The sequence below is a fragment of the Petaurus breviceps genome, unplaced genomic scaffold (genome assembly GCF_028583685.1).
Source record: "Petaurus breviceps papuanus isolate PSGF00001 unplaced genomic scaffold, PetGlider_PUasm1.0 229, whole genome shotgun sequence".
NCBI classification, from domain to species: Eukaryota; Metazoa; Chordata; class Mammalia; order Diprotodontia; family Petauridae; genus Petaurus; species Petaurus breviceps.
In genome coordinates this window covers 28,980,977-29,000,137 of record NW_027185903.1, presented here as the reverse complement: position 1 = coordinate 29,000,137, position 19,161 = coordinate 28,980,977, and the positions used below count along the sequence as shown (strand labels likewise).

Below are 19,161 nucleotides of genomic sequence, written 5' to 3'. Positions count from 1 at the left end.
CTGCAAGGTTTTTCTCTTCTGCCAATTGAGAATTTTTCTTACTTATATTCTTTGACATTTGAACCCATGACCTCTTATTTACAAATGATAGGCTATATTCCCTGTCTAGGGAACCTGTCCCATATGACCCTGTTAGTCACTCATTCTGCAAGCATTTATTAAACTACATGTGCCAGGCACCGTGCAAAGTGTTGGGGTATATGAAGAGAAGCAAAAACACATGGATTGCCCACAGGTTGCTGGAATTCTGGTGTTTAGGATACAGAAAGCAAACAGCTATGAACGTAGTGAATGAGAGGGAAAGCTTCAGCAGCAGCGTCTGTAGAGGGGAGCTTGGAGGTGGGAATGGAGCTTTCTTGAAGGAGGTTGGGAGAGGAGGGGCAGCGTTCCAGGATGGGGGACAGCCAATGAAAAGGCACCAAGGCACAACCTGGAATGTCTTGTATGAGGAACAAGAAAGCCAGTGTTGCTGGATAGTACTGTACTTAGAGGGGAATAAACTTTAAGAAGACCAGACAAATAGGCAAGGACCAGTTTTTGAAGACTTTAAATGTCAAACGCAAGGTTTTAAATTTGATTCTGGAAATATCAGAATTTTAAAGGAATGCTTTGGTGCTGTCTTTCATCGTTGTGTCCTTCGCAGAGAACTCTATGTCTCAGAGAAAAAACATGGATGTGTTGCATTTGAAATTTATAAAGCCAGTGCTCTGATTTGTTTTTTAGTATCTCTGAAAAGAAGCCTTGCTTTCTTAGTGGATCAAGAAATTAAATCTTCAATTACTTGAAGTATTTACTGAATTATTTATCTTACAGGATTTGACTTCCCATACTGTATCACAAAGCGAGGGTTCATTTTTGTAGATATGGAAAAAATATCTATTGCCCTGATTAGTGAGTGTCATACATAATAGTTAAATGCCTAAAGGAAAAGTTACTTATTTGTATTACTTACTGTAATGACAATTTTATGATTACAAGGCTCATTAGCATTATTTCATTTGATTCTCACATTAGCCCTGTGAAGTAAATGTAGTTCAAGTGTTATAATCTCCATTTTACTAATAAAAAAAACCAGATCTAGATGAAGTCAATTAAGTAAGCTAGTGAAGTGTCAGAGATGTTGGTTTTGTGCTCTTTTTTTCCCCCTGTAACGGAAAACTAGGATGTGATAGTGGTAATAAGAGTTTTTCTAAGTGTTTTTTGAAAAAATAGAATTGTGGTAGAAAAGTCTTTTGGTTCTCTATATTGCTATCAATACCATAAAATGCAGCTAAATTTTGTTCAGGCAGTTTGAATTTGGTTGATTTTGCCTATAGATTCAAACTGTGGAGAAAGATGGTCAACACTGATGAAAATTATACAGTAGTTTCAGATTTAATATTTAATATTCAGATTTAATAAAATTTCATATGTAGTTTTAAACTATTACTAAGTAATTTCTTTGTTTTAAAATCAGATTGTTTCACTTAACTGTTCAGAAACAGATTTAATAAAATTTCATATATAGTTTTAAACTATTACTAAGTAATTTCTTTGTTTTAAAATCAGATTGTTTCACTTAACTGTAAAAGACTCAAATCAGCTATAAATTTTTTCTGTTCTATCCTACGATGTTTATAGTGACAAATACATGAGTTTATAGTTCAAGATAGCAGTTAGTAAATGACATGATTAAGTTAAAAATATTTGAGATTTCCATTCAGATTCTGGTTTTTGACCATTAATTAATTTAGGCTATATTTGAGTCTTTTTGTTATATACCTTTTGCAGCTTTTGGTTTCCATTTTTATTTCGTTACTGGTTCCAGTGGTTGATTAAAGATATATACTAATCTCAGCATTTGTTTTCCAATCTTACTTATAGTTTAAGCATTTTGTTCTAGGAATTTAGAACTGTCAGAGCAGCATACCTTTCTAATTCCATTTCCTTTTTGAATCATTTTATGGTCCTCTAGAATGAAAAGTCCTATACTTTATACTTAAATATAAATAAGTATACATTATGCTTGGAAACTACATTTAAGAAACAGTAAAAGTTTTACTAAAGTCTAACTGGGATAAGAAAAGCCCATCTGAATTAGGGAAATGCTTGAAATACAGAATATTTTGAAATAAATTCAGTTTTATGTGAACTAAAGCATCTGAAATAGAGTAATAATTGATGTTGCTTAAATGAAGAATGATTTATTTCTTTAATTTACATTTTTATATAATTGAGTGCTTCCTCACTTGAAGGTAGTTTATTCTCTTAAATAAGTGATTTTATAATCTTTATAATGTTATTTACAGAATAAATTTGAATTGAACATATACTAAATCCCTTCTGCCATCAAGGTACTGTGCTATTTGTTAATGATACAGTGATAGATGTAACAGAGTATCTACTGTCATGAACTTAAATTTAACTTTCTTAGCAAACAGAATTTTTTTTAATAAATGTAAGAACTGTCAAGAAAAAATACTGAAGTAAATTGAAAACGAAGGTGCAAAATGTTAGCCAGATGCTCTTGCTTTTATCAGGGTAGAACCAAAAAGAATGAACCAAGATCAAACAAACAAAATGGATAGAAAGGTCAACTTTCATTCCAGAACAAATTCTAAATTCCTAAATACCAAGCTAATGTTGTTTTACTATTGAGTTACCAACAGGAGTTGGTTTAAAAAGAAATACAGGAAAATAATATATTTATTATACAGATTCAGTTATCTGCTTTGGTTCAGATAATGTTGCTCAGAGTTTAAATATTATAACAAAACTTACTGTAGTGATTAGACTGTATGTGATTGGCCTGTTGATCACCTTTACCTCATATTAAAATAGCTTCCATTGTGACATTCTTGTGGTAGGACTTGTCAAATGGACCATTGTAAAGGAAATTTAAAACTTTACAACTTGGATAATTATCTTAGTGAAAAGGAAAATCTACTCAGTAAGATAGAATAAAATTGTTATGCAAGTAAGTTAAAATATGTATATTTAAAATTAATAATAATAATAATTAGCATTTAGGTAGCTCCTACTATCTGCCAGCTTCTGTGCTAAGTATTTTACAGATATTATCTCATTTGATCTTCATAACAGCCCTGGAAGGTAGGTATTATTATTATCACCCTCATTCTACAGATGAGAAAACTGAGGTAGACAGCAGTTAAGTGACTTGTCCAAGGTTACACAGCTAGTCAGTGTTTGAGGCTAATTTTGAACTCAGGAAATTAATGAAAAGTCAATCTGTTTCCTTTTCAAATTCTAGGTTCTGGAATGTGGAGTTTGTGAAGATGTGTTTTCTTTGCAAGGAGACAAAGTTCCACGCCTGCTTTTGTGTGGCCACACCGTCTGTCATGACTGTCTTACACGCCTTCCCCTCCATGGAAGAGCAATTCGCTGCCCATTTGATCGACAAGTAACTGAGCTAGGTAGAAAAACATTTTCTTTTCAATTTTTTATCCTTTCTGTTATATCACTGTTAATCAATAAAACATTTCTCCATGTGATTTTAAATGATCAACAGCATAGTACAATTAAAAGGTGATTTCAAAAAGCTAGTACTCTTTTGAAAAATGTTAGCCTTGTATAATATGATAATTGGTAATAAAATTTATCTCATCTGAAGTACTTAATTGCTGTTTGTATCATAGTTATTAAAGACAGTTTAGGAAAATATGCTTTGTTTAAAAGAATATTGATTTAATTCATCTGGTAAATGCAGAGAAACTAAGTCATATAATTTGAATCCAATTAAACACCAATACATAATGTATGCAGTCTCAGTTCATTAAAGTTAATAATGGAAGTACTGTGAAGTCATTTATGTGTCTTGACATGTTTTCATTTAAATGCAGGTTATGAGCAATGTATTGTTCCTGAGAGATGAGGAATGTGCAGCATATGTGTAAATCTCCCATTTTCTTTCTATGTTATTAGCTAGAAGGGTTTGTGAGTTTGGGGATCTTCTGTGTATTTTTAAAACTTAACTGTATGGGAGTGGCTAAGGTGGCGCAGTGCATAGCACCGGCCCTGGAGTCAGGAGGACCTGACTTCAAATCCGGACTCAGACACTTAAAACTAGCCATATGACTTTGGGCAAGTCACTTAACCCCAATTGCCCTATCTCCCCCCACAAAAAAAGCAAAAAAAAACTTAACTCTAAATTTTCATTGGAGTTTTCTGAAGTGTTTTTACAGCTAAATGTTATTTCATCTTTTTTTCATGGTTAAAGGCCTACCAAAATGATTATGTAAAATGAAATATTTTTCAAACTGTGTTAGTAGGCCTTGATTTTTCATCAGTTTTATAGAAGGCCAAGAAATAAACATTCAGGAATAATGATGGCACTAGGTACGTTATGATCTTCCCAATAAATATGCCCACTAACGTTGTTTAAATTCAGTTAACAATCACTACACATGCTTCCTCTTCACAGCTGGCTGCTTGTGGCCTCTATCTTTGCCCCTAGGATGTCTCAAAGAGCATTGTGTTGTTTCATTAAGCCTGTGGCCTTCTTGCCCCCCAAATTTTTGCGGGGTGCCCTATATTAGCCCTGGATCCAGGCTTCTGGCCTCCATTGTTGCCCCTTTGCTTCTTTAGTAATCTGGAGGGTGTTCTCCGATCAGGTTCTTCTCTGTCAACTTCTGCCTCTTGTCCAAGTCCCTGTTCCTGTTCTTCCCAACTAGGAATCAGACCTCGTTGACTCTCAGGACTCAACATCAACATCTGCAGTAATGTTGGACAAGAGATGACCCTGAACATTTTAATTTCCTCCTTTGCCAACGGAATTCTCTGCAGGAACTAATAATCTGAATTTAGCACACTGTGACCCCATCATGCCCTCCTAATCCCACTGATTTAGAATCTTCACTGTGTACACCCTGTTTCTCAGGTCTGACCTGCCTGCTCCCTTAATCTCATTCCCCTAAATTCTCCTTTCCCAACATCCCACTCCAGGTATATACCCACCTCTTTTGTTTTGCTCTTTGGAATGCCTACTCCATAGTTAACAAACTTGATTACATTTTAAACCTTTTCCTTCCATCTTCTGGCATTCACTGATATCTGACACTGTTTATAATGCAGCTTCCCGGGCTGCTCTGTCTAGAGCCAGTTGTATTTTTACTCATACCTTCTGATTCACTGTCATGATGTTCAGAGTCAGAATACTTCTTCCTCCCCATTGCCACTTCTGGACTGTCCCTCTGCCACAGTCATTCAGACACTCTTATTTGAGGTTCATTCAGTCCATATTCATCATCCCATTGTCATTCTAGTAAGCTGTCATTTACTGATTTCTAAGACACTTTTCTTCCTCCTACAATGAATTCAGTGCTTGATTCTTAGTCTTTCTCTTCTCCCCAGCTCCTGCCCTCTTTCTAGAGAACTTTAACATAATTTTGATGCTCCTTCTATACTCCAACTTTGTAGTTCCTCAATTTACTCATTTCTTAAAACCTGCTTTTGCCCTCCACCTAAGTTGCATACAGAGATGGTCATATCTTTATCTTGCTGACCCTCACAAGCATTTCACTTCTCTGTTGATAAATTCTGATGTTATTTTATTGTATCAAAATCTATCATTCCATTTTTGCTTTTCCTCACAAGCCCTAACCCTGTTCTTCATTTTCACTGTAACTTCTAGTCTCTCCCCCCCCCCTTCTAACCCTCCCACTTGATCTGTCCATCTCCACTAGGTATTGCAGTTTCTTTCTTCCCTTTCATGGCTAAATTCCTCAAGAAGGCTATCTATAGTCTGTCTCCGTTTCCTTTTTAAACTGCAATGTGGTTTCCAGTTTCATCAATTGAAGCTGCTCTCTCCAGAGTTTACCCTAACTCTGGCTATACTCTCCTCTTTTCCCTGATCTGACCGTTTGGTAAATCAGTTCAGCTCTACACTATCTTTCATGCTTCAGTCCCTTGTTCTCTTCTCCTGTCATAAATCACACCTGGTATACCCCTAACCTGGGATCACCCCCACCGTCCACTGCTTTTGCTCCTGCTCATGTGTTGTTGAATGGAGCTGGAGAAAAATGAGAAACTGGGCTGCCTGGGGCCACTACAGATTTGTTACATAGTTTCATCTGTTTATTCACTGCAGTAAGGAATTAATTTCTATTTCCCCCGAACCATTTCACTGTCCCGCTCACCACAGCAACTTTTCCAAACCTTTTCATCTCTCTACAAATGTCCTGTGTCACCCTTTCCCCTACCCTGTTAGCTGAAAACTTGGCTGTTTGTTTTGCTGAAAAAAATTAAGGCCATTCACCAAGAGCTCCCTCTTCTCCCCTAATTTCACGTCATTCAGATGTTCTCCCTATCTCCCCACCCCCCAAATCCCCTCCTTCACCTTTGTCTCAAATGAAGGGATAGTCTTTTCCTTGACAAGGTTAAGCTGGACTCTATATATACTTTTCATCCCATTTCATATTGTCTTTATTTACTTTCTTCTTTCTTCTTCCATGTCTTTCCCATCTTTAAACCTCCCCCACTTGATCTGTCCATCTCCACTAGGTATTGCTGTTTCTTTCTATCCTTTCATAGCTAAATTCCTCAAGAAGGCCATCTGTAATCTCTCTGTTTCCTTTTAAACTGCAATGTGGTTTCCAGTTTCATCAATTGAAACTGCTCTCTCCAGAGTTTACCAAGGATCTCTAATAGCCAAATCTAATGGACTTTTTGACATTGTTAAAAACCCTTGTATGAATACTCTCTTCCCTTTAGATTTTTGTGACCCTGCTCTCTCTCTAGTTTCTCCTTCTCCCTTGCCCTTCCTTTTGCTGGATCTCCCATCTCATCAGTACCTGCTCACTGTGAGTATACCTTAAGGTTCTGGTCTGGATCTTCTTTTCTCCTGCTATACTATATTGCTTATTGATCTCATCACTTCTTGTGGATTCACATATCTTCTCTTTAGTTTTCCAGCCCTCAACTCTTTCCTGACCTCCAGTCTTGTATCTCCATCTGTCCATTAGACATCTTGTACTGGATGTCTCAAAGATAGCTTATATTCAACTTCTTTAAACAGATATTAATATATTTTCCCAAATCTTCCCCCTTTTTATCTCTTCTGTTATTGTTGAGTAACCACCATATTTCCAATCACCCAGACTCAAAGCTTTGGAATATTATCCTTGAATCTTCACTATCTCTCACCCCTTATATCCAGTCTTGCCAAGTCATGTTGATTCTACTTTCACAACCCCTATCTCAACTCAAGTGTCTCTCTCTACTCTAAACCAGCTTCTGCTCAGCTGCTAAACTCCCTAAAGTACAGTTCTGACCATGTTATTCCTTTTTTTAGTTTCTGTTGGCTCCCTATTACCTCCAGGATCAAATATTAAATCCTTTCTTTGGATTTTAAAGCCCTTCACAGATTGTCCACTTCTTATACTTTCTTGCAATTCTTTTCATAAGACTCCATCTTCTTATGTCTTTTCACTGGCTCCCTTCTGTACCTGTAATTTTTCTCCATTCTTACCTCCAACTCCTGGCTTCCTTCAAATCTTAGCCAACATACCATCTTCTCCAAGAATCTTTTTCTGGTGCCCATTAGTAATAATGTCTTTCCTTTGAGATTACCTCCCTTTTGCTCTGTATCTCTTTTGTATGTACATAGCTGTTTGTCGGTTTTCTCTCCCATTAGAATGGAACTCCTTGAGGACAGGGACTATATGGGCCTCTTTTTGTGTTTCCAATACTTAGCAGAGTACCTAGCACTATAGTTAGCATGTAATAAATGATGAATGAAAAAAACATTTACAAAACACTACTCTCAGCAAAGAACTATACTGATTGCTGGGAATACAAATAGACAAGTAAAAGTCTACTTGTTTTCAAGAAGATTATATCCTAATATGGAGAGACAATAAATAAAGGAAGTGTTAGGTGCAAATCACAACTAAATTTTGCCAGGTACTCCTTAGCATGTAGCAGCAAAGTAGATGTGAATGTGTCATTAGTTTCATTTCCATTGAAAAGGCTACATCCATTTGTGATGTTGAGGCATTTGGCAAAGTATTTTGTGACAATAGCTTTCTTTTCTGAGTTTTTAGTAGGTATTGCTGCTATTTAGGTAGCATTTAAGCACCCATAGAGCAGTTGACAGGTCAAATGTCTAAAAGTGTTACTGCCCTTTGATGACAGCTTCAGGGGACAGTGATTTTTTCAGGCACTGATATTTCCATTGCCCTTGGTTTTGTTTGCTTTTCTCTGGCAGTTTGGGGTTGATGTTGGTAGGGATTGCAGGCCTCTTTTCCATATATGTTGTTCCCCTTCATGATTTTTGTTGTTGAGTTAAGTCAGGTCCAAACTCTTCTTGACCATGAACGGTTTTCTTGGCAAAGATACGGGAGTGGTTTGCCATTTCCTTCTTCAGCACATTTTGCAGATAGGATCACATAGATAGTAAGTATCTGAGCTTGGATTTGAACTCGGGTCTTCCTGACTCTAGGCTTGGCACTCAATCCACTATGCCACCTAACTGCTCCTTTATAATAGCTATTGTAAATTGCTATATGTAACACACTGTGCTAGACTTCATGAATTCAGAGACAAAAACAAAAAATATCCTTTTCCTAAAGGGGTTTATATTCTATAACAAGCCCAGAAAAATGGGATCATTAAATCCCAGTGATACATTGTGTGCTCTATAGATTGGGTATGGTCATTATCTTTAAGTTGCTTACAGTTTACTCTTTCTTATACAGTATAAAGTTGCAACCTTTATTTTAATAAGTCTGTAATTTATTTTTGTCATGTATCATTTGTTTAAATGCATAATTTTGAAAAGGAAAAGAATTTAGGCATGCATGGGGAGGTCCTTTTTTCAAAAACTTAAAATGAGGGATACTACAGACATTCTTCCCACATGCATTTCTAACTGCCTGTATTGCTTCTGGGTTTCGGAGGTATTTCAGTTTTGTTTCATTTGTAGCTGAGAAAGGGATACAATCACATCCCTTAAAGTTGGGATATAATAATTGCTGTGTTTTGGTTCAGAATTGAGGCTTTGTTGCTATCATGCCAAGCATGCCCAGCACCACAGTTTTCTGAGCTTTCCTAACCCTGTAAGTTCCGGATAAATTAGAACTTCAGAACCAAGAAGAAATTAAGCATTGATCTGGAGCCAGCTTTTAACTGCTCTCTCAGCAAGGCTAGAGCTAGACTGGTATGAATTTTCATGGTCTTTTATGCAAATATAATTGTTCCAAAACAGCAAAAAAAACCCCAGAAAACTTTTATAGTAGAAATAAAATTTCAGGCTGTCTGTTAAAACTATATGAATAACAATAGTTTCTATTACATTTATTGTGACTTTGGATAAATGTCTCAAGCATTTCCGTACTGATAAAGGTTTGTTTTCTTACATTTAGGTTGAAAAAGTCATTTATTAAGCTGATTAGATACCAGCTTTGTCAAGAGAAATATTTACCTTTAAAGGTATAAATAAATGAGCATTTTCCTTCCTCTTTCTTGGTGATTCTCTTCAGTATTTCACTATATGGAGAAAGGATTTTGTATTGTTATTGGACGAAGTGGGTGATGAGTAGAGGAAATAAAAGATGCTTTGACTGAGAGAGTAAGTAAGGAAGTAGCACAAATTAACATTGGTTAGTGTTTCTCGTATTCCCTCTACAGAGAATTCAGACCGTAAAGAAATCTAGAATAGCATTGGAATACCCTAAGTTCATTCATTGTATTGACCATGATTTTGTGATATGCCATTTGCCTTCCTTTACAGGTAGTACAACACTGTGAGGTAAGTTAACTCTTTGAAGGTGTCAGAATGTTCACCCTTTTTGAGATGACATGTTGTTGAGGTTATATTAGGTGATATGAAGGCTCTTGCAGAGTAGGGAACAGAAATCTGAATACTTCTATGAGAAGCAATGTGATACAATGGATGAACACTGCATTTGAAATTCTCTGACCTTTATTTATATTTTGGCTTTTCTATTTAATACTTTTGTTACCATGGACAAGGTCCAATGAGGGAGTTATACTAAATGAATTCTGAGATGCCATCTAACAGTAGGTCCCTTGGTGTCCTGTGACCAGGAATTATTTTTATAGACATTTGAATAGAATTCCGTAAGTTTTAGTCATCTAAAATCATTCAAAAATAGTAGGAAAATATATTTGTAAAACTGCAAAATCAGATCATTTCTATATCAGAAAACTGAGATTCATGATATGTTGCAACACATCTTTTGAATTTGAAACTCATTGGTAGAAATAAGTGTAAGTGCTGGTAGTTCTGCATTTGACTGGCAAGAGAAGCAACACATTCAGGACTTGATATTGGGAAGATATTTTATAATGTTGCAGATTAGGGACATTTCCAGTGTTTGGCCCAAGAATGAAGGCTATGACTTCAAACAATCTTCTTCCCTTTAAGAGGTCTTTTCACTACAGTTTATAATTAAATTTTATGCAGCATGTGAAAGAAATTAGTTTGGATTTAGAAATTCACAGAATTTTTTTCTTGTTTTGAGGTAGAGTAGAGAAGGTGATCTTTGCCTAGGCAACATTTTTAGTTCTTACAAATTTTCCAAGGTGATAAAATGGAAATAAAAGTAAATGCCAATAGTGACAGCTTAGAAAATGAAATTGATTCAGTGAGTTATGCTTCTTTCCTTTCCCATTTTTTAATAGCTCCTTTTCCAAAAATGAGTACTTTCTGTCTACTTAATAGTATAGAGGCTTCTAAATTCAGGAAATACAGTAACTTCTTTTGATTAATTATATTGTTTATGATTGCTTCTGTTCTTGGATTTTGCCTTTTTGTAGTCATATACAAACTTCAGAAGTGTGCTTATTTCTTAATGTTTAGTTAATTATGCAGTTTCATATATAAAAAGAATCTTAAAACATCTAAGAGCAAATTAAATGTCCAAATCTATTATTAGTATCATAATACACTCTATTTCAAAATTTAGTACATATAAAACTTTTTTGAGAAAGCCCAATTGCATCTTAAGTGCCTTAATATTTTTAAAAATTGATTTATTTCATTTTTATATTACCTGTGTTTCTTGATTACACCCCTTACTCACTACCTGCCTTCTAGAGAGCCATATCTTCTTTTTTTTTTTTTAAGCAATCGGTGTTAAGTAACTTGCTCAAGATTACACGACCAGTTATTTCTGGGTGTGGTGCTGAGTATCTGAGCCTGGATTTGATCCAGGTCATCCCAACACTGGAGCCAGTGCTCTTACTCGCTGTGCTACCTGGCCGCCCCGAGCCATCTCTTCTTAACAAAGAATAAAAAACATAAAAAACAGTTCAGCAAAACTAATGAACAGTCGCCACATCCAGCCTTATACAGTGTTCCTCGCTTGCTTTTGCAGGGAAGAAAATAAGGGACATTCTCATATCTCTTCTTTGAGAACCACATTTATATTTCTAAATTAGTAAGGTGTTTGTGGATCTGTAACAAACACTTCAAAAATAGTATGCTCCCATTTGAATGAAATTGAATTGAAAACATTTATTAAGTATTTATTATATAGAAGTCATGTGCTGAGCACTGGAAATGCAAAAATAAAAGTGATAGGTTTTTTTTATACTAAGTTAATCTTTATTTAGTGACTTTTTGTAACTTTGTAAAGCTCTTTGTAATTCAAACCACTGTGAAGAAATAATCTCTTGCCACACCACACCCCCACACCATACTTTCTTTTTGCCTTTTGGAGGGCAATTGGGGTTAAGTAACTTGCCCAAGGTTACATGGCTAGTTTTTTTGTGTGGGTGTTAAGTGTCTGAGGCGGGAGCTGAACTCGGGTCCTCCTGACTCTGGGGCTGGTGCTTTACTCACTGCGCCACCTAGCTGCCCCCACACCATACTTTTTAATGGTGTTAATAGTTATAGCATTAAACCCAAAAAGATCCACAGGAAGCTGTGAGCCAGAGCTCCAAACCAAGAATATGTCATTTATATTTCTGTTTTCCCCCAAATTTCTAAAACTAACATATACAAAGAGGGAACCATTTTCCCTCTCCATGGCTTTACTTTATAGAAATTGTACATCTCTGGTGCTAAGTAACATGTAATACGAAGTAAGGGTTGTTGGATCAGTTATTTGTATGTGTTTATTTTCTAGAATAAATTCCCAAATGGTGGTTAAAATGGATTGTTTGACTGAAAGAGCCTTTACTGATTGACTCATATTTTTGGTTTTCTTATAATTGTGTAGGCCTTCACATAATCCTGTCTTAGGGAGGAACATGAGTTTCTACTTTACTTTTACATGGATCTACAGTGTTATGGGAACCTAATTAATAGAGACTGCTGACTGCTTTGTGACCATAACTTTGTATCTCCTTGTAGGAGAAGATGGAATCTACAGCCACAAGGTTAAATACAGAGCCAGGATGGGAGAGAACTAATAATCATAGGCATCTTAGCTTCATTTTCTGTTTTAGAGTTGAAGATTTTGAGAGAGAAACTTGTCTCCATAGATGTATAAATCATTGGGAAATTAGAGTTGGTTTTTTTTTTTTACGTGAATATCCTGAGTTTATTTGGGGGTGCCAGCATTCTCAGTAACATAAAGCATTTTTGTTTTCAAAGGAAACTCATTTTTTAACTTGGTGGAAAACTCACTGTTACATGATTTTTTTAAAAAAAATCAAGTATGTGTAGACTAGAAGAAAAGAGTATTGCAAATGGAACTATGGATGTTTATGTCATTGTGACGTTAATGGGATTTAAGATCTTCCCCACCCATTAAAAGGCCTCATGTGGAGCCCATTAAAGGAAGCTTGCTTAGGGGAGGCTTGCTTTTAGTAAGTCTTTCATACCTTTTGGTAATTTTTGATTAGGCAGTGAATCATGAGGGTTGTGATGCCTTCTGGCTTTGGGGGCTCACTTATGAGAAGGATCTTGTGATTCCCTGGTTGAGATTCTGAGTGGCTATATGTTCAGAGCTCTCCAACTGCTCAAATATAAAGGCTGTCTTGATCCAGGGATGTATGTAAAGTGTATAGTTGATTCAGGCAGTCAGAGCCCTGTCTGTTGGTCTTTATTTCTCTGCTTGCATTTTCTCTGTTTGTATTTTCTCTGAAGTTCAGGGTGCTGACTTTTCTTCTGAACTCGTGAATGTAATTGAAAAAGATTGTTGAGCCCTTAAACAGCTGTCTTTCCTAGTAAAGCAGATCTAAGAACCTGTGCTAGTAGCTATCCTGGGTATGCCTGTGTGGTTGCTGCTACAATTATACAGCTTACTTATCTTTTTAAGTATATAACAAATTTAATACACAGCTTTAAAAGCTGTCCTCCTCTGTGTTTCCTTTTAGTTTTCTGGCATTCCTTGTTTTGTTTTGTTTTTCCTGTGTGTTCCTTTAAAAAAAAATGTCTTGGGGTGGCTAGGTGGCACAGTGAATAGAGCACTGGCCCTGGAGTCAGGAAGACCTGAGTTCAAATCCAGCCTGAGACACTTAACACAAAATTAGCCATGTGACCTTGGGCAAGTCACTTAACCCCAATTGCACTACCTTCCCCTCTCTAAAAAGGGAAAAAAAAATGTCTCAATTACCTTTACATTCTTTTTTTGGGGGGGAGAGGGGGAGGCTCTATGTCTAGCTTCCCTCTTACTCTCATTCTCCCACAGTTCCAAAAAAGAAAAGCATAACCTTGAAGCATAGGAAATTAAATGAGAACTTTTGCCATTTTAGAAATATGAAAGTTATATTTTATTTTTGAAAATTAGATTATGATTTAAAAATTATAGTTGGAGTGTAGAATGAGAGGTATACTGTTGTTTTGTTAAACTCATATTTATTTTACTTTTAAACTAGGAGATTCAGGTGTCTGGGGATTGAAAAAAAATTTTGCTTTGTTGGAGCTTTTGGAACGACTACAGAATGGCCCTATTGGTCAGTATGGAACAACAGAAGAAGCGGTTGGATTATCCGGAGAGGTATTGATTATGTTCAGTTAAAATTTTGGAGGGGGGAAGGTATGGAAATATATTTTTATCTAAAATGTTAGAAACTTGATAAAATATTTATCCATCAGAATCCATATTTCAGAGGACAGCTGAAAAGCTGAAGTTAAGCATAAAATCCTCAGATGTCATTGAAAATAAGAAGAAAGCACGTATGCTTTATTTAGTGAGAGAGGAATGAATCATTTACACACTTCTGAGGCACAGAGTGTAATTCAGTGCTTCAGTATTTGAGCGAATCCCTAATTTTATCAAAAGAGGTATCTTCCTCCAAGGGTACAGATTGTCCTTGGCTTTGCCTAACAGCAAAGTAGGGATGAGCAGAATTCTGGAAATAGGCTTGTTATAGAGGGGGGACCAGTATATTTGAGAGACCTTCAGCCCGGTCAGTTTATATCTGTACCCAGATTGATGCCAATATTAAGTAGATTATTTGACCCAGGGTTACAGAGGCACAGAAAGGAAAAGTTGTGTCTCTTTATTCTTTTACATGTCCGTACCTAAATCCTCCCTAGATCATCTTATCTAAGACACTGAAGGCTTTCCTTCAGGTTTTTAATATTTAAGGAGTGCTAATCAGGAGCTCTGTTTGTTAATTCTTCACTTTTCGCTATAGAGAATCATACATAGGAGCATAGATTTAGAGCTGTAAAGGACATCAAAGGTCATCTTTTCCAAACCCCTCATTTTGTTAATGAAGAAACTCAGGCCCAGAGATGTTAACTGTGACTTAGCTTTGGTCACATAGCTAGTATTTTACCTGAGCCAAGATTCAAATTTAGATCTTCTGACTCTAAATCAAGGAAAGGATCAAGCACCTGTCATGTGCCAGGCACTGTGCTAATAAGCACTTTACAAATATCTCATTTGAATTTGAATTATTTTCATTCTGCTGCACTACTGATTTTTTAAAATCACATATTTTTGGTCGATATCTTTAATGCCAGTTTTTGGTCATAAATCATCATTGATAATATGCTTCAGTTTACTTATACCCAACTTGTGTGTCTCCATTGCTTTTTTAGATCAGTTTTGCTTGTGTGGAGATTGTAGTGTTTTGTGATTCACTGCCATGGAAAATGGCATTAAGTTAATATAGCTTTTCATTTCAGGGAACAGCTTCAGATCATTGAAAGCTTCATATAATTTTCCAAATTATTCCATCTCTTCTTACATGGTGATAAACTAACTTAGTGCCTTACCTATTTAACCAGCTGTAGCACCAGTGCAATATTTACAGCAATCATGATCACGATCAAGACCGTGACTATATATATATATATATATTTTTTTTTTAAGCAATCGGGGTTAAGTAACTTGCTCAAGGTTACACGGCCAGTTATTTCTGGGTGTGGTGCTGAGTGTCTGAGCCCGGGATTCGATCTCCAGGTCGTCCCAACACTGGAGCCGGTGCTCTTACTCACTGAGCCACCTGGCCGCCCCTAAGCAATTGGGGTTAAATAACTTGCTCAAGGTTACACGGCCAGGTGTTTCTGGGTGGGTGCTAAGTGTCTGAGCCCGGGATTTGATCTCCAGGTCTTCTCAACACTGGAGCCGGTGCTCTTACTCGCTGTGCTACCTGGCTGCCCCGCAGAGTTTACTTTCAAAGCAGTGAAGGTCTTCAAATTCCCCCCTAGGTCTATTAAGGGGCAGGGAAGATCTTCAAATTCCCATTCCCATTATACTAGGTCATTGCTTTGTCTTATGCAGATTGTAAGGCCTGTTTCTTTTGAGTGATGAAGGGTCTCAGTAAGAGTGGGAGGCATCCCTATGGTGTTCTGGGGCCTGATGTCAATACAATGTCACCTACAAATAGAAACGTCTGGAAAATTGCTACATCTCTTAAAAAATCCTTTTCTAGAAAAAAAGACCTATATGTACAAAAATATTTATGGCAACTCTTTTGGTGGTGGCAAAGAATTGAAAATTGAGGGGGATGCCCATAAATTAGGGAATGACTAAATGAGTTTGGTATATGGTTGTGATGGAATACTATTGTGCTGTAAGAAATGGTGAGCAAGATGGGGGTTTCAGAAAAACATGGGAAGACTGATATGAACTGATGCAAAGTGAAGTAAGCAGAACCAGGAGAACACTGTACACAGCAACAGCAATATTGTACTATGATAAACTGTGAAAGACCTAGCTATTCCAATCAGCATAATGATCTAGGACATTTGTAAAAAAAACTCATAATGAAAAATGATATCCATGTCCAGAGAGAACTGAATGTAGACTGAAGTATAATTTTTTCACTTTCTCTTCCTCCCTTCCTCTCCCCACATGATTTCACATATATATTCAGTATCATATTTCTTGCCCTGTCAGTGGGTGGGGGATGGGCAGGAGGGAGGGTAAGAATTTGTTGCTCAGCATTTAAAAAAAAAATTTGAACACTAAAAATAAATATTTCATTTTGAAAAAATCTTTTTCTGTTTGAACTGTGGGCATCTTCCATGACAGTTATGGTTTTTAAAACAGATAGCTTACTGATATTCTTTTCTTTTTTCGCATGACTGTTACATTCTAGGGCCTCTCCCTTTTTTCCAATACATTTCCCCTTGTGACATATTTGTCAAACAACACAAATAAACCCATTGGCCATGTCTGAAGATGTGTGCCTCATTTCATGCTTTCTTGTCCATCACTCAGTTCTGATGAGAAGTAGGGTGACGTGTTTTTCACCATTTATTTTTCAAAGTTATGATTTGTCCATGCAATTATCCAAGTTTAAAGTCTTTCAGTATAATTTTCCTTTACAATAATGTGTTATGTAATTTGTTCTCCTGGTTCTACTTATTTTGCTCTGCATTAGTTCACAAAGTCTCCCCAAGTTTCTCTGAATTCTTTATATATGTCATTTCTTATGTTGTAATAATATTCTTTTATATTCACATACCATAGTTCATTTAGCCATTCCCCAGTCAGAGCTTCCTTAAGAAGAGAGGGTCTCTTTTCCTCTCCCTGTAATTGGAAAGACAACATATAAACAACCATGTACAAGTAAACTTTAGACAGGATAAATAGGAAATAATCAGTAGAGGGAAGGCATTAGAATTGAGAGGTGTTTGGGAAGGCTACGACTTCCTGTAGAATGTGGAATTTTATCTGGGTTTGAAGGAAGCAGGAGGCTTAAGTTTTATTGCTGTCTTATGTTTTTCACATTAGTCATTTCCTGTTATGACCCCCCCTCTAAACCCCCTACCCATAGAATTAGGCCAGATAATAAAGAAAAACAGAAACTGATTAGACACAGACTGGTTTGGTTTTTTTGACTGCATCCTTCCACATCCTTAGTCTTTTATTTCTCTTCAGTGAATGAAGTATTTCATTTTCTATTCTTCATAGTCAAGATTAGTCATGTTATTTTATATGAATTAAGTTTTAATTTACATTATTTTTTAATGTTCTTTTTTTATCAAATGCTTTATTAACTTCTGATTTACATCATTCATTTCCGCCAGATTTTGAGTTACAAATTTTCTCCCCATTTTTCCCCTACCCACCGCCCCAAAATAGCAGTCCCACAAGATATCCCCTCCTCCATTCTGCTCTCTCCCATATTTTCTCCCATACCCCTTTCGATTTTTCCAGTGGATCTCTATGCCCCAGTGCCTGTATATCTTATTTCCCAATTACATGTAAAATAGTATTAATAATAGTGTGTATATATATGTATATATTTGAATATTTGATTTTAAAACTTTGAATTCCAGATTCATTCTCTTCATCCCTTGTCATCCACCTTACTGAGAAGATAAGAAGTTCAGTATAGGTTGTACATGTGTGGCTAATGCAAAACAATAACATAGTAAATATATTGTAAAAGACTGGCTATATTTCCCTCCTTCCTATCCCACCTCCCACTTGTTCTGTTCTCTACTTTGATCCCATCCCTTTTCAAAAGTGGGTGCTTACAACTTCCCTCTCCCCCAGCCTGCCCTCCTTTCCATCATCCCCTCTCTCTTCCCCTTTCCCCCTACTCTCCTAGAGGGTGAGATACCCAATTTAGTATGTATTTCATTCCCTCCTCAAGCCAAGTTCAATGGGAATAAGGTTGACCCATCTGCTTTTGCCTTCCTATTCTTCCCCTCCATTGTAACCATTTTCCCTTGCCTCTTCTATATGAGATAGTTTACCCAATTCTGTCTCTCCCCATCTCCTCTCATTATATTCCTCTCACCTCTTAATTTCACCTTTTAAGTATCATCCCTTCCTGTTAAATTGGTCCTGTGCCCTCTATCTATGTATACCTGTAAACATATATACACACATTCACATACATATTCATATGCCCATATACACTTATATATAGCCATATATATTTCTATTCCCTTCAACTACTGAGAAAAGTTTCATAAGTTACAATTATTGTTTTTCTATGTAGGAATGTTAATAGTTCAACTTTGATAAGTTCCTTATGATTTCTTTTCCCTGTTTACCTTCTCATGCTTCTCTTGCTTCTGGTATCTGAATGTCAAATTTTCTATTCAACTCTGTTTTTTTTTGCAAGAATGCTTGAAAGTCCTCTATTCCACTGAATGACCATATTTTCCCCTGAAACATGATACTCAATTTTGCTGGGTAGGTGACTCTTGGTTTTAATCCCAGCTCCTTTGCCCTCTGGAATATCATATTCCAAGCTCTTTGATTCCTCAACGTAAAGGCTGCCATATCCTGTGTTATCCTGATTGTGTTTCTACAATATTCAAATTGTTTCTTCCTGGATCCTTGTAATATTCTCTCCTTAATCTGGGAATTCTGGAACCTGGCTATAATATTTCTAGGAATTTTCTTTTTGGGATCTTTTTCAGGAGGTGATTGGTGGATTCTTTCAACCTCTATTTTGCCCTCTGGTTCTAAAACATCAGGGCAGTTTTCTTTGAGAACTTCCTGGAGGATGATTTCTAGGTTTTTACTTTGATCATGGCTTTCAGGTAGTCCAATAATTTCTAAATTATCTCTCCTGGATCTATTTTCCAGGTCAGTGGTTTTTCCCATGAGATATTTCACATTGCCTTCTATTCTTTCATTTGTTTCGATCTGTTTAACAGCATCTTGATTTCTCATAAAATCATTAGCTTCCATTTGCTCCAATCTGATTCTGAAGCAATGATTCTCCTCATTGAGCTTTTGAGATTCTTTTTCCATCTGGCAAATTTGGCTTTTTAAGGCATTCTTCTCCTCATTGCCTTTTTGAGCCTCTTTTGCCATTTGAATTAGTCTA

The 19,161-nt window shown here is 36.3% G+C and overlaps 1 protein-coding gene across 1 annotated transcript in view; it reads left to right on the top strand.

The window, feature by feature from the left end:
* Window positions 1–19,161, top strand: part of TRIM23 (tripartite motif containing 23) — a 56,756-nt gene that overhangs the window by 2,570 nt on the left and 35,025 nt on the right. Inside the window, exons 2-3 of the mRNA XM_069096416.1 lie at window positions 3,251–3,413; window positions 13,786–13,907. Coding sequence (XP_068952517.1) covers window positions 3,251–3,413; window positions 13,786–13,907 — 285 coding nt within the window. The remainder of the gene's footprint in view (window positions 1–3,250; window positions 3,414–13,785; window positions 13,908–19,161) is intronic.